General features: G+C 37.1%; 2 protein-coding genes across 2 annotated transcripts in view; both read left to right on the forward strand.

The window, feature by feature from the left end:
• The window catches only part of znf326 (zinc finger protein 326), an 8,765-nt gene extending 5,721 nt beyond the window's left edge, over positions 1-3,044 (forward strand). Inside the window, 6 exon segments of the mRNA XM_056459032.1 lie at positions 1,424-1,571; positions 1,660-1,759; positions 2,185-2,256; positions 2,259-2,314; positions 2,396-2,491; positions 2,571-3,044. Coding sequence (XP_056315007.1) covers positions 1,424-1,571; positions 1,660-1,759; positions 2,185-2,256; positions 2,259-2,314; positions 2,396-2,491; positions 2,571-2,669 — 571 coding nt within the window. The 3' untranslated portion in view covers positions 2,670-3,044.
• A 282-nt stretch (positions 3,045-3,326) lies between these two features.
• LOC130230660 (dual specificity tyrosine-phosphorylation-regulated kinase 4-like) lies at positions 3,327-12,571 on the forward strand. Its single transcript, XM_056459788.1, has 10 exons — positions 3,327-3,348; positions 5,067-5,164; positions 5,301-5,385; positions 5,528-5,664; positions 6,702-6,828; positions 6,932-7,088; positions 9,987-10,125; positions 10,237-10,318; positions 12,231-12,403; positions 12,479-12,571. The coding sequence occupies exons 1-10, from the start codon at positions 3,327-3,329 to the stop codon at positions 12,569-12,571; spliced, it is 1,113 nt and encodes a 370-aa protein (XP_056315763.1).
• The last annotated feature ends 2,387 nt before the right edge of the window (positions 12,572-14,958 follow it).

A 14,958-nucleotide genomic window follows, 5' to 3' on the forward strand; every position in this document is an offset into this window, starting at 1 on the left:
TGAGGCTTGTATGTTGAGGAAGAGGGCTTGTGCGCTCAGAGTCATGAACTGTAGTTTGCATTTTATGCAACTAGATTAATGTAAACAGCTCACTATGAACAATCTTAGAATTTGCTTAAATTTTTCCTAACTTTATTAATGATTACTTTAGGTTCAAGTGGTAGTTGTAAGGAATTGGACGCAAGCAGATTATGGTTGTTTGTAAATCATACATCATCATTTGCTGTAAAAAACTAAGCTAGAATCAATTCATGAGAGAATAGCGATTATTGAAAATATGATTTTGAAAATATCTGATTGATGCAGAGTCGATTTCTCAAATAACTTATCACAATATTTATTTAATTATTTATTTATTTATTTATGCATGAAGTTGTTTTAAAAATATCTTTCAGTCTGATGTTTTACTTGCTGGATATAGCCAAAAATTAAAAAAAAAGACAAAAATAAATCTGCAGAACAAGATAAATGCTTAAAGATTTTGTTCACACAAATATGAAAAGTCTATTATTAATTACTCATCCTCATGTTCCAATCCTCTGAGATTTTGTTTATATTCTTAAAACAAATGTATATTTTGTAGATTAAATCCGAGAACTTTCTGTTCCTGTCACTAAGGGTCATGTTAAGTTCGGAAATGAAACCAAAAGCATTGTCAAAACATTCTGTGTGACTTCAGTGGGTTAACTGTAATCAAATAAAGCTCCTAGAACACTTTTGAGTAGAAAAAAATAAAAAAAATTCTCATCAGGTTGTGAGAGTGCATGTTTACTACTGTCAAAATTACATTTTTTCTGTTGGAGCCCGCAGCACAACACTTGAGTAGTAGTAGTTTTCCTGTTGTAAACACGTATTGGGACCTGGTGCAGCTAAAGAGAGAACATAGGGTTTTTTGGGACAAAAAAAGTGTGATTGGAGCTTCATATGATTACAGATGGACCACTGAAGCCACATGCAATGCTTTGACTGTTCCTGAATGTTTTTGGTTCCTTTTCTGTACTTTAAACCTCTCATGATGGCCAGAGAGCTCTAGCATTTAATCTAAAATATCATTTCATTTGTGTTCTGAAGATGAACAAAGGTTTTGGGTGATTAAAATGACATGAGCATGAGTAATATAAAACAAAATTTTAATTGTTGGGTGAACTAATTCTTAACGTCATCATAAAATCATATGATAAATCATAATTGTAACTAAATGTTAATCTATTAATGGTCTTTAACATTTTATTAACAAGGCAGAATTTGAGGAGATCTGCTACATTTCATTGGATAATGTTGCATTATCATTTGAAAGGCTAACTAATTTAAATAATGTTGCCAATACAAAATATTGTAGATTATGCATTTAACTCATTTATACAAACACATGAAGCATTAAGTGCAGTGTCGAATTCACAGTGTTTTGTGTGTTTTTCTTTAGATGGGCTTTTACATGTGCTTTTTGTAAATTCCACACATTTGAAGACAAAGACATTGAGAAACACTTTGGAAGCACATATCACAGAGAGACTCTTGACTATATAAGACGGCAAGCCAAATTTGATGACAAAGTCATCAGCTTTTTGCATGTAAGGCTTTTTACATTTTTTATTTTGATTCATAGTAGGCATTTGCATCATTTTTGCTGATATACGTTTTTACCCCATTATTGCACAGGACTGCATGGTTAACAAGTTTCATAAAACTGTCTCCAATCTACACAAACTAAAGTTTTCTTTTGGACGCAGCAAAGATGAGTGGGCAAAAATAATGGAAGGTATGACGCCGCTCAAGCCAGCATGATGTTATAAATGTGCATGACATCATAAACAATATAATGTAATGCATACAACCTGTTTTTTTTTATGATATTAAAAGAAGATATTTAGCACAATGTTGAAAACCGGTAACCATTAACTTCCATAGTATTTACTTTGTTTTCTATGATGTATAGTAATTGTTATAGTTTTTCAGCATAATTCAGAATATCTTCTATGTTCTATATATATATATATATATATATATATATATATATATATATATATATATATATATATATATATATATATATATATATATATAAAAGAATTATAAAATATATAAAAGAAGCTCTTAAGGTTGAGTAAATGGTGAGCATTTCTTTTTTTTTTTTTTTCATTTTAGGCTAAACTATACCTTTAACAGATTTAATTGCTCTTACAGGGGTGACTGAAGATGATTACATGAGAAGAATGGAGGTGGTTTACTGTGTTGCGTGTGATGTTCACATTCCGGTGCTTTCAGTTCTGTACAGCAACATCTTCATTCACTCACCCACCTCAAAAGCAAAGTGGTACCATATCTTTGTCCTTTTCCTTTTAAATGCTAAATGTAAGGCTTTTTATCATTTTGCTTCGATTTATCCCACTCAAAGGCCTACAAGGAGCAGTTAAAAAGAGAAAGTGTGGCCACAGCCAAAGCCATAATAAATAACGATGATGTGAAGGAGCGCTATGAGAAGTACATGAAGGTAACCATGTTTTAAACACAATTAGAAGTGCTAGTTTTCTGGAAGGAATTTAAAATGTTTAACTCATTTTCTGTCACAGGGAGAAGACCCGTTCGCAACTGACACAAGTTTGGATTCTCATGATGCCAATAGATCTGATGAGGCGGAGGAAGACGAAGAAGAAAATAGTGACTCATAATAATAATAATGGACACTAGGAGTATTGGTTGGAGAAGAATAAAGAAAAGAGAGAAAGACTCTTTCTAAAGTAATTTCTTGTTTTGCAACTTCAAATGCTCAGGCATCTGTAGATTTCAGATGATCTCGCAAGGTAACAGGCCTGAGATAAATTTTTCATAATTTAGAGTTGATAATTCAGTCCACATTGATTCACACTTATAAGTGCAGGTCAGTTTTCCTCTGCTAAAGTGTTGGCATTTTCCTTTTTTATATATTAAATTGTACTTTTCACAGTGTAGTTGGAGATGAATTCTGTCTGCCCGAGTGTCTGAGTGTGGGCTTGAAGTAAGTTATTTTGCCACTGTTCTGAATGCCATTAAACTTTATAGTATGATACTGGAATGCTTGTTACATTTTGTTTCTCCCTAGAATTTTTGAGACTGGATATTTGCTTTTTCACTGTTTGTTTGGAGATGAGACAGTTTCTTGACCATTAAATGTTCACTTTACACCAAACGTAACAGCTGTAATTTACTCACCTTACACACTAGGACTGTATCCATGTATGTATGACCATTCAAAAAGTAGCACCAGGAACTACTGTAATATAGTCAAGTACTATATTAGCATTATGTGTTTTAGATACTGACGGTCCCTCTGCTGGTAGAATCCAAAAATGACGGCTCTGAAGAAGTTTGGTATGAAATCAAATCAGTAGCAAACATTAGGATGTTATCTTCAGTGAGAAAATGGTGCAGCAATTCCGTGAGCTTGACTGTTTTAATTATATAAATATTTGATAACTTTAGTAAATAATTATTGAAGATACACAATACAACTTTAAGAAAGTACATATTTAAAGAATTTTAATCTCAAGCTTTTTAAATTGAGTTCGATGTACACTGAGTGCACAATTTTCAGTTAGTCACACTCCAAATCGACATTTATTTTGCGTTACTGTTGCATAGTTATGTACAAAAAAAACATGATTTATATAGGCTAATGGTGACATTTTAAAACTAACAAAAAATCTAAAGAAAAAACAGCTAAAGCACACATATGGCTACTACTGTTTGAATGGCTGGCTGCTAGTAATGTTTCTAATGGTAATGAAGTAGGAGCCATTAGAACTTTCGGGTTGGCTTCATTTGTTATTTTTTTACATAATTTGGTTTTAATAATGTTGTATTTACGAATCATATAAGCCCTTATATTCACCGTTTTTCTAATTGTTAATGTAACCCTTTATACCGCACTGTTTTTTTTTCCTTTCTCTTTCTTCACTGCCACCATCTCTTGCGCTTTACATTCACGTCCACTATTCCGTACGAACGGCTTAAAAAAGGCTACATTCGAATAGACGTCATATAGTGAATGGAATGGATATGGAACGATGTGGAATTTCAGAATACCCACGGCCGATTAAGAGCAGTCTGTGTAGACCATTCCGAGACAAAAGCTATCGGTATTAACGAAAATATTTCACCAAAGAAGTCATTTGGTGTAGCGTTAACTATATCAACAACTGTCTTGAGCGGTGTTGGTTGGTTTGATTCACTCATTTGAATGACAAAAGCATGTTTCCTTCACTGAACAAACCGCCGGCTTCTCGGCCGCCGTCCATCAGCCAGGAGAACCACAGGGCGGACGTTAAAAAGCAGCGGGCTCAGCCTCTTCCGAATGTGGTTTGTAATGTTAGTTAGTCACTCTGAAACATTTTTTTTAATTTTATTAAGATTAATTTTTATCTAATAAAAATTACCAGTTACATTGACTGAAAACAATAAATGCAGTTTAATTTTCACACAGATTATAGTTTTTTATTGATTTCATTTGCATGTGTTTTGTGAGGAAAAAAACATAAACCCTTTTTAATTTTATTACCAGTTGACATGAACGAAATGTTGGTTAGATGAGTAAAGAGTACCTTGGATTTTTTCCATTGAATTACGCATTGTTGTTCTCATAGTGAATATAAAATATAAAATTTTTTCTGTCATTTTTAGGTCATGGAAATTCAGGTTTTAGTCAAATAAATACATTTAAATAAATAGTTTAGGTCTTTAAAAAAGTTTGGACATCTCATATCTGTATTACACAATCAAACATTGATAAACAAGAAAACAGAAACGTTTGACACATGGTCAAACTTTTCCTTATTTAGAGTTTGATTGTACAAAATATGTAATGTAATTAGTTTTTACAACACAAGTTTATTTATTTATTTTATTATATGCATATACAATCAAAACGTAATTCACTTTCGGTTATCTTCAAAGCAGAATCCTTTAATGAGAAATCAGAATTTCTCCTGGTTTGTCTCTTCTTTAATTCACAACATCAGTTTCTACCCTAATGTGTCTTTTTGTCTCACCTTGTGTATCTCTTCTTTAGGTGTTCCAATCTCATTTTCCAGTGAGGGCTGAGCAGCCAGTCAAGTCTGTCCCACAGAATGGTCAAACGTTAAACCGTCCCACCAAGCCAAAACTCCCATACATCTCTCAGAGTGTCTATGCAAGTTCTTTTGCACTTTATAGATATTTGGAATTCACAAGTCCTGTAGACGTATAGTCACAAACTTACTAAATATTGAAAGCAGAGCACTTGCATAATCCCCCCCCCCCCCCACCTTTTTATTTTTGTCCCTCAGCAGGATCAAAAGCCAGGCACCTCAAAACAAAATGGTCCATCTAGAAAGAAGGACAACAAAAAGAAGGAACCTCTTTGTATCAGAGGTATTGTTTTTTTTTTTTTTTTTTATTTAATTAACTTTCTCTTAATTTATTTTCACTTATGGTCATATTTATTTCAAAAAGGTTATGATTATCTTGTCTGTCAATGTTTTTTTTTTTTTTCAATGTTCTTTTTTCTTAACAGAGGTAACAAGAAAATATGGCAAAAAGTTGAACAAATTGGAGCAGAAGGAGATCCTGGGATACTCTGAGATCTGGTACCTCGGCCTAAAGGCTGAGAAGCTCAAAGAGTATGATGATGACAAAGGGCATTATATTATGGTAATTGTTTTTTTTAATAGTTAACATATCATTTAACATTTAGGTAAATGATAGTAGTAAAAAATACAATAATAATGAAACTATCAGTAAATGTACAGTACATCTTACACATTTTACAGTCCCTGTAAATATTTGAACATAAAATATTGATTTACGTTTAAATTGTAACACGCAATAAACTTCAAAGCATTCATAAACAACAACAAACAAGTTCTTAGAATCTTTTAGCCAAACAGACTTTAATGAGATGTAATGAGGTTAAAGACAAGTTTATTTGTGAAAGTGTAATTATATTTCAAATATTTGTAAATTACGTTTCACAGAGAGATTTGTTTTCTAATACATTTTTTAACATAATAGTTCTAATAAATAATTTCTAATAACTCATTTATTTGACTGTCATGATGGCTGTCAAATATAATATGACTGAATTAGATTAATTAGGGAAGTCATTGGACAACAGTGGTTTGCTCTGTAGTCAATGGAAGAAAAAAAAACATTGGGGTTAATAATATTTACCTGAAAATGGTTTATTCCAGCCATACTAAAATAACTCAAATAAACTAAAATAAATAAGACTTTATCTTCAAACATATATAATAGGAAATACTCTGACAAATCCTTGTTCAGTTAAACACCATTTGGGAAATAATTGAAAAAGAATTAAAATTTAATAGCCAGGCTAATAAAACTCTGTCATGTCTATTAGTGCTTTAGCCATATTAATTCCATTATTTTTCTTCAGCTTAGTCTGTATTTCAGAGGTCACCACACCAGAATAAACCACTAATATGTTTTACGCAGAGAATACCCTTCCAGCCACAACCCAGTACTGAAAAACACCCATTCACACTCATACGCTACGGCCATTCGTTTTTTTCAATTCACTTACAGCATGTCTTTGGGCTGATTAATTTCGCTATTACAATAATGAAAATTCACCTTTAACCTGGCAGCAAAATGAACTCAAAATATTCCTGTAATAGCTGTGAGCTTCTGATTTTGCATATTAAATGTTTCTGTTGTGTTGTTCACAGGTTGCTCATGACCACATTGCCTATAGATATGAGGTACTTGATGTTTTGGGTAAAGGAACATTTGCACAGGTGTTCAAATGTCAGGACCACAAGACCAATGAGATGGTTGCTATTAAAATTATGATACGTGCTTGGTGAGTCTCTTAATTACAATTTGAATAGATAAAGGCTTTTTAATTATTTGTACATTTTAAAAAATAGTTCATTTAAAACAAAATTGACATAAATAGAAAATACTTTGTTGTTTATCAGGAAAGAATATAAGACAGAAGTCAGGATTTTGGAAGCTCTGGTTCAGAAAGGCAAAGGCACCAGCACCAATGTCATCCAAATGAAAGAGCACTTCACCTTCCGCAACCATTTCTGCATTACATTTGAGCTTCTGGGGTGAGTGTGACTGAGAACATATATTTCAGCCGATGATATGCGGTGCATTTCTCAAACAATGCAGTGACAACTGGAGATCAATAGTCTGAACCGTTGATGTGTACAACTTCTGTAATGAGGCTCCTCAAGAGGCTCGAGTAGCAACTTCTTTAGATAAAATCCACAACGGATGCTATTCTTATGGATTTAAATAGTTTTTATTTAATAATTGTTTTTATTTATCCATTTAAAGTTATGAGTATAATATTTGACATTATACTCAAAACTATGCAGACATGTTAGATTTAGAATTAATCATACAGATTTTGTTTGGTAGCTCTTAGACACCACCAGCAATAAGAAATATAGAACAAATAAACAAAAATATAAACAATAAACAAAAAGACTGAACACAAGATTTAACTGTACATCAAAGACATTCCCCTTAAGTGGGAACTTCGACGTGAGTCTGGAAGACACTTTTGGCACAGTGTATGGAAAACGCCACAGCAGCTAAGCCTGTCACGCCCCTGATGTGAAGTTTGCCAAGCATAGCGTGAGTGCACAAGCATCACCAAAGATGCAACATTGCAACGTCCCCTAGGCCCTGAATAATTTAGAAAGAATTTAGATTGCGGAGGCCACCTGCTACCCAAAAGAGGGGAGACACTTCTTGTTGAGTGTGCTCTCACCCCCGGTGGACACTACTCGCCCTGGCACTGATAGGCAAGGGCAATTACATCTACTATCCAGTGGGCCAACCTCTGTTTTAATACGGCACTTTTCTTCTGCCACGTAGAGGCACAAAGAGCAAATGGGACAAAGCAGTGAAAGGGCTGGGTCTGCCTCTTCCATGGGCAGCGCTTGCAGGTTCACCCCCTGGTCTCTAAATGGGGTGGTAGGAAAATCGGGCACATAGCCGGGCAGGCCGGCCTGAATTACAGGCACTATTCGCTGACCGAAAATGGTTGCAGATCCCTGACCCTCTTGATCGATGCCAACACAACCAGCAGAGCGGTCTTAATGGACAGAATGTTTAAGAATACTGAGTTGAGTGGTTTGAAAAGATCTCTCCGCAGACCTGCCAGGACTATTGAGAAATCCCAGGAGGGCATGAGAGGGGGGTGGGAGGGATTCAATCTTTGTGGACCTCTGAGGAACTGGATAATTAGATTATGCTTCCTGACTGTGCTACCATCCACCGCGTCATGGTGAGTGGAAATGGCAGCAACATAAACCTTCAGTGTGGAGGGTGACAGCATATGCTCCAGCTTATCCTGAAGGAAGGATAACACAACACTAATCTGTTTGGGGGTCTTTTCATCGAGAAGCATACCACTCAGCAAATAGACTCTACTTCAGGGCATAGGCATGTCTCGTAGAGGGTGCTCTAGCCTGAGTGATGGTGTTAACCACTGACGCCGCTAAGTCACATAAGTCTTCCGCACCCCGTCTATAGACCACATGTGGAGATTCCAGAGATTTGGGCGCGGATGCCAGAGGGTGCCCTGTCCCTTGGAGAGGAGGTTCTCTCTCAGGGCAATATGCCAGGGAGCGGCCATCACGAGGAGTGTGAGTACGGAAACTCAGGTCCAGTTGGGCCAGACAGGTGCAACTAACAAGACCCGCTCCTCATCCTCCCTGACCTTGCACAGTGTCTGTGCCAATAGGCTCACTAGGGAAACACATATTTGCGCATGCCCGTGGGCCAGCTGTGAACCAGCGCATCTGTGCCAAGGAGGACCTCGTAGAGAGAATAAAACAACTGGCAATGGCCATTTTAGGAAGAAGCAAACAGGTCAACCTGAGCTTCCACAAAGGGCTTACATATCAGCCAACAGCTCTAGGTTTAATGCAACCGGGGTCCGGTCCACAAACCCGGATCTGCATGCTTGTTGCACAAGGCCCCCCAGCCCATAATGGAGGCGTCCGTTGTCCGATGACAACATGCCTGGATACTTGTTCTAAGGACACACCGGCCCGTAGAAGGGCAAGATCCATCCAAGGACTAAGGGTGCAGCGACACAGCGGAGTGATGAACACCCGGTCTGTGCCCACATGCCTGTCTAGAGACCCGATCATGAAGCCATCACTGAAGTGTTCTCATATGAAGTGTAATAGCGGCTGCAGATGCCATATGCCCCAGAAGCCTCTGAAATGTTTTCAGTGGGACAACTGTTTTCCTGTTAAGGCTACTCAGACAGGACAGCACCAACCTGTCACGCTCCTCTGAGAGTGCGGCCATCCCGGCCAGGTTGAAGGTGACGGATTAGCCCCCACTGCAATCCTCAGCTCTGCCTGTGTGCTAACCGGCTTGCGGGGAGCAGCAGGGGTGGCGCACCCTAATGCTAGAGTACGCCGTGACCTCAGTTGCGCAACAGTCAAACCCTTCCAGTGAGGGCAAGAGCTGTCCACAAGCACTGCCTCATCCCGCCCTTCAGACATGTGATGTATTACTCGTGTCCATCATCCGGGGCAAGGAAACGACCGCATCCAGAAACATACAGTCGGAGCGACAACTTTAGAAAGATGCACTGCTCGACCGTGTTGCTCTCTTAGGGGATCTGCTCTTTTAGTGAAACTTATAGTGAAACTGCTCTTACCAACCGCTCAATTACCAGTGAGATGTCCAGGGGACGGGAAAGTAGCCCAGTTTGACCGCTGCTCTGAGGTGAAAATCTAACTACTCGCTTGGCACGTGCCAATTATATACACTAATAATGATTAATCACTGGCAACTGCAGAGCCAAGCTCTGCCAACTCATTGGCATTCATTGGCCCATTTTCTTACTCTTCAGAGTGATTGGTCTTCTAGCGATCTCCCAAAAGTGTCTTCCAGAAACATGCCAGAATACCCACTAAAGGGAAAACTAAGATGTTGATTGTTCAATGGGAATTGTGCGTTTTATCTCTACACAGGCCAGACATGCATGCACTTCTTAAAAAGCGCCAATGCCAGGGATTTTCCAAGATACTGGTCCATCGTTTTGCCTGCTCATTGGTGAAGTGCCTACAGGTCCTTCACGATGAGAAGATCATACATGCTGATCTCAAGCCTGTAAGTTTGCTAACACTCAACCTTTTTTTGCCATATGTTTCCAAATGTTCATATCTGTTTGTTTTTGACCGTTGGATAATCTGCAGTGAAATAATTTGTGTGTGTTTCTAGGGCAATATCCTGGTCAGCAGTGAAGAGCACTTTGACGTCAAGGTGGCTGATTTTGGAATCAGCTGCTATGAGGATGAACAAGGTTAGTTGCATTTTAAGATATAATGCCCACTGGGATGATTGTCACAGGCAATTATCACCATTGATAATATAATGCCTCATAACTACAATAAAGGATGTTAACAAGTTTCTGCACAATAGCTATGTTTCCATCCAAAGATGTGAATTCAAGAGTTCACACTTAGCTGATGATTGATAATAAAGTTTGTTTGCCATGCTGTCCCGGGAGAGAGCCCTGGGCTCATAAGCTATTCAAGCCCTGGACTCCCTTCTGTTAGCAGGGCAAGAGGGGAGTTTAAGCTCAGGTAGATCTCGATGAACTCCCCGACTTATTTCTGGCTATTGACAGATAAAGGGATGGCTAAAAAGAGATGTACAACTTACTAAGAGTGCGACTATGATGACAATTTAGAATGTTCAATTCAATCATGGTCGCATGATTGTTGATTGTACGAGTAAACCAGGGAACCCAGGAAAACCCACGTGAACATGGGGATAACAAGCAAACTCTGCACAGAAATGTCGACTGGTTCAGTAGGGACTTTAACCTGTGACATTCTTGCTGTGAGGCAACAATGCTAATCACTGGGCCGCCGTGTCACCCAATCTAGAAAGGAAGGGGAGTAGGGATGGGATGGGAGATTCTTCAAGATGAAGATACTGAGGTAAGATACTCTGGTTATTTATAGTTAGGAAGTTAGGAATCGTCTGATTGGTGAATCATGTATTGGCTAATGCGGGACCACCATGGACATCAGTTTATAAATAAACTTCACTTAAATTTATGTGCTAAACTAGACTCTACCATAAAACATTTGGAAATAAATCCTTAAAAAAATTCCTTCCAATAAGTCAAAGACAAGTAAATCTTAATTTCCTGATAAAGTAGCACCAAATTTCAAAAGGAAAAATGCAATTTTATGCAGTAAGAGAAGGCACTGAAGGCCATTTTTCTTATGTAATAAATTACCTGTGCTTCAGAAGACAAAGATGAAACACAATGAACGTGGTGGCTTTTGGTGGCACAAGATGATGACTTAAAATGATGAACATTGGCTGAGGCAACATTACAGATGTGGGGCAATGTTGTCAGCCTGCTGGTTTGTCCATTAATTCTGTCTAACCGTGCCCATTTTTGTTGTCACATGATCCGTTAAAACAAAATCATATGACTTTTTTGGCAAACTAAATGTGTTTTTTGTGTGCATTAAATGTGTTTATAAGTTTATCCTACTCAGTTGTGCGCATACAAATGTTTTTATGTACATTTTCACATATTGGCATTTCCATTAAGCTTTTTTTACAATAGTTAAAAATGTGCATAAAAAGAGGTGAATGAAAACAGCTAATGACTTACAAAAACCAGTGACCAGTGAGATTGGTGCTTTTGTTCATGTTCCTTGAGCTGCTAAAGTGACAGTAAAACATGACTTTGTGGTGCTCAAGAACAAATTGGTCTAGGCAAGCACGCAGGAATTGCAGATCAAATAGGATTCGATGAAGCATTTCACCTAATTTTCTGCTATGGCTTGTAACTTTTGAGCTGGTGTTTGAGTGCTGAAATGGAGGAGATTAAACAGAAGTGTAAAAGCTTATATGTATACACAAGGAAAAAGTTGACTTTTGAGGTTGACTTCTGTGAAACATTCGAGTGTCAGAAGGTAACCGTGTCACCTTGTATACTTGGGTTTTACTATTTTTCATTAAGCACCATCTTATGCCAGCGAGTGATTTCGCACATTCACTCTGCTCATTGCCAGTAAAAACGCTTGGGTATGAATGTTGAATATATGAAAATGAAAAATACTGGTGATAAGTACGAATCATAAATGTCCTGGTGCGCATGAGGCTATAAATGCTTTAAATGTGAGGTAAGTGTGAGAGAAGATTAGAGGTTTCATCATTACTCTCCCCTCTCTCTTTATCTGCTGTAGTTTATAAGTACATAGGAACTCGGTGGTATCGTCCTCCTGAGGTGCTTCTGCAACAGCCCTACAACACTGCCATGGACATGTGGAGCCTTGGCTGTGTCCTAGCAGAGTTTTACACTGGGCGACCCATCTTCCCTGGCAGAAATGAGCTAGACCAGCTGTCCTGTATCACAGAGGTAAAGGCTGTGTCTGATAATCTGCTTTCACAAGCAAATATCATTTTAATGTACAAGTTTATAATAATTTTTTAGGTGCTTGGATTTCCTCCTGCTGATATGACTGAACAATCTAAAGTTTGGTCTGACTTTCTTGGTAAATGCAATACATTCACTTACACATTGTGAATTTCCAGCTGTTTTATCTTTTTTTTTTGTTTTTTTTTTTTGCTGAATCTATTTTCATGTGTCTTGTTTTATTAAAGTTCAGAAGGGGGCACAGAAAGGAGAAGCCAAGCTTCGAGTCCACAAGTTCCTCAAATCTCGACCTCTGGTTGGCATTCTGGGGACCACTGATTATTCCTTTTTGGATTTTATCCGTCGCTGTTTGACGTATGTGTCTTTTGATTACTAGACTTTCCTAAAACCTGGGAAAAAATGTGAATTCGATATTTAATTACATTGTTTAGCACATAAGGCGAAAAATGAAAAAAGTTTTAAATAATATACTTCATTTATATGTTATGCAATGTCCACTGTAGTGGACAGCAGGACTTAATTTCCAAAAAATATATAAAAATAAAGTGACATGGTAAGACATGAATAGGTTAAAACAATGTATTTTTTTTTAATAAAACAATTTTAGGCTTTTGGATTATTTATACCAAACTTTAAAGATTATTTTATTTAGTGAAAGATATAAGAATGATTTGATATGCCATTTTGCTTCATGCAATATATTTGTAAAATGGCTATAAGAGGATTTTTCCAATACAATCTCAATGCAATTTGTACCTTTTTGATTTAGTGGCTAGTTTGTATGAATTCGTACAATCTCATTCGTACAATTTAATATGATTTGCTTATCCCCCAATGATAGTTGGGTTTAGGCGTGGGGTGGGGTGGGGTTGGGTGCCACGCCTCCTTTTTAAAATCACATAATTTCGTACAACTGAACTCATATATATTCATACAAATTACCCACTAATCTGACGAAATGTAAAACAGCTACGTTTCCTCGTGAGATCAGGTTGGGTTTTTCCATTTCATACAATGTATTTAATACACTAGAAAATAAATAATCAAATGTAATAATGGGAGAAAAAATGTCCAGGATTTTCACAATATAGTCATATTTTCAATATTATTTAATATAATTTATTTAAATTTATTTAAAATCTATTCACTTGTTGTGTCTTACAGACAGGTTTTGTAAAATTGCAGACAAATGCCAGAAATCAGAGGCAAATTGGTGCTTGTTTACATGAGTCACGCACTGTGAATTATCAAAGATCTGATCCAAGAGAATTGCCGACGTGTTGCTGGCGCATGTGAAATATTTGGCATGTAAATTATTTGGACCTGTCTGTGATTCAATAACAATTTGTGTGAAAAACACATCGGTGATGACCTCCAGCCAATGAGCAATACAGGGCAGAAGGAAGTTCTGGGAGAGGTTATAGACCGACCACAATCTTTAAAAATAAAAAAAAATAAAAATCAGCTTTACAATAACGTTCAACAGAAACCCCTGAGTCTCACCAACTATTTCCTCCTCCATAGTCTTAGACCATTTTAACAGAGAACAGACCTTTTCCATTGGTAAATTATTAAAAATACTTTTTGTATCATTTCCAGTCTCTCAAGTGCTCATTATTTCCTTATCAATTTTTACATTCATTGTGAGCCAGACAGAGATGTCAACAAATGTTTCTAGAGTAGTCATGTAGTGTATATCCTCATGTCACTGATCTATCATGTAGTGTGCACACAGCAGCAACTGAATGCTACTCTAGAGAGTTTTGCAGGGTGAAAACAATGGTGATCCCACAAATTTGAAGTCATGCAGTGTGAATTTGCATAAAGTGTGGAACAAACATGCATTTAGTCCTGGTGTTTGCTACAGTGGCCATGTACAAAATCAGTGCCCTGAAAGTCAGTTTTTTTTATTTAAAACCCTCATGATATTTTCCAGGGATGTTGATTCATGACAAATGCTTAAAAAATAGATTATTTTTTAGATAAATACAAAATATCAAATTGTGGTTTATCATATGGTGTGGTGAGTACGTATGATTACCCATTACAGGTGGGACCCCAAGAAGAGAATGACACCACATGAAGCCTTGCAGCACAAATGGATATTGGAGGGCGGTCGTCTTAACTCTTTCAGGACTCATGACTGGGAGCAGCAGGAGCTGAAGGAAACTAAGACATCTTTGACCAGCTTTAGGCCCAGGACATATATTAAAGGAGAACCAAAGGTGATCTGTGAAGAAAAACGTGTGCGTTTTCAAAATATGCATGCTCAGAACAGTCCCAAGAAGAAGTTAGCTTGCAAGCACACAGCAAAACACTTACCATAAAGCAGCTACTGGGATCACGCTGGATGCTCAGAACAGTCCTAAGAAAAGCACCCAGCAAACTGAACACCATGACCATTGGACTGTCCCTGGAAACTCATAACCATCCTAAAAGTTACTGCAAGCACCTATCAAAATACCCTTCATGAAGTCACTTTGCACTTGAATTAAATAAATAAATAATAATTATTAAAAATACAATTTCCATGCATT

This window comes from Danio aesculapii, chromosome 6 (assembly GCF_903798145.1).
Source record: "Danio aesculapii chromosome 6, fDanAes4.1, whole genome shotgun sequence".
Taxonomy (NCBI): domain Eukaryota; kingdom Metazoa; phylum Chordata; class Actinopteri; order Cypriniformes; family Danionidae; genus Danio; species Danio aesculapii.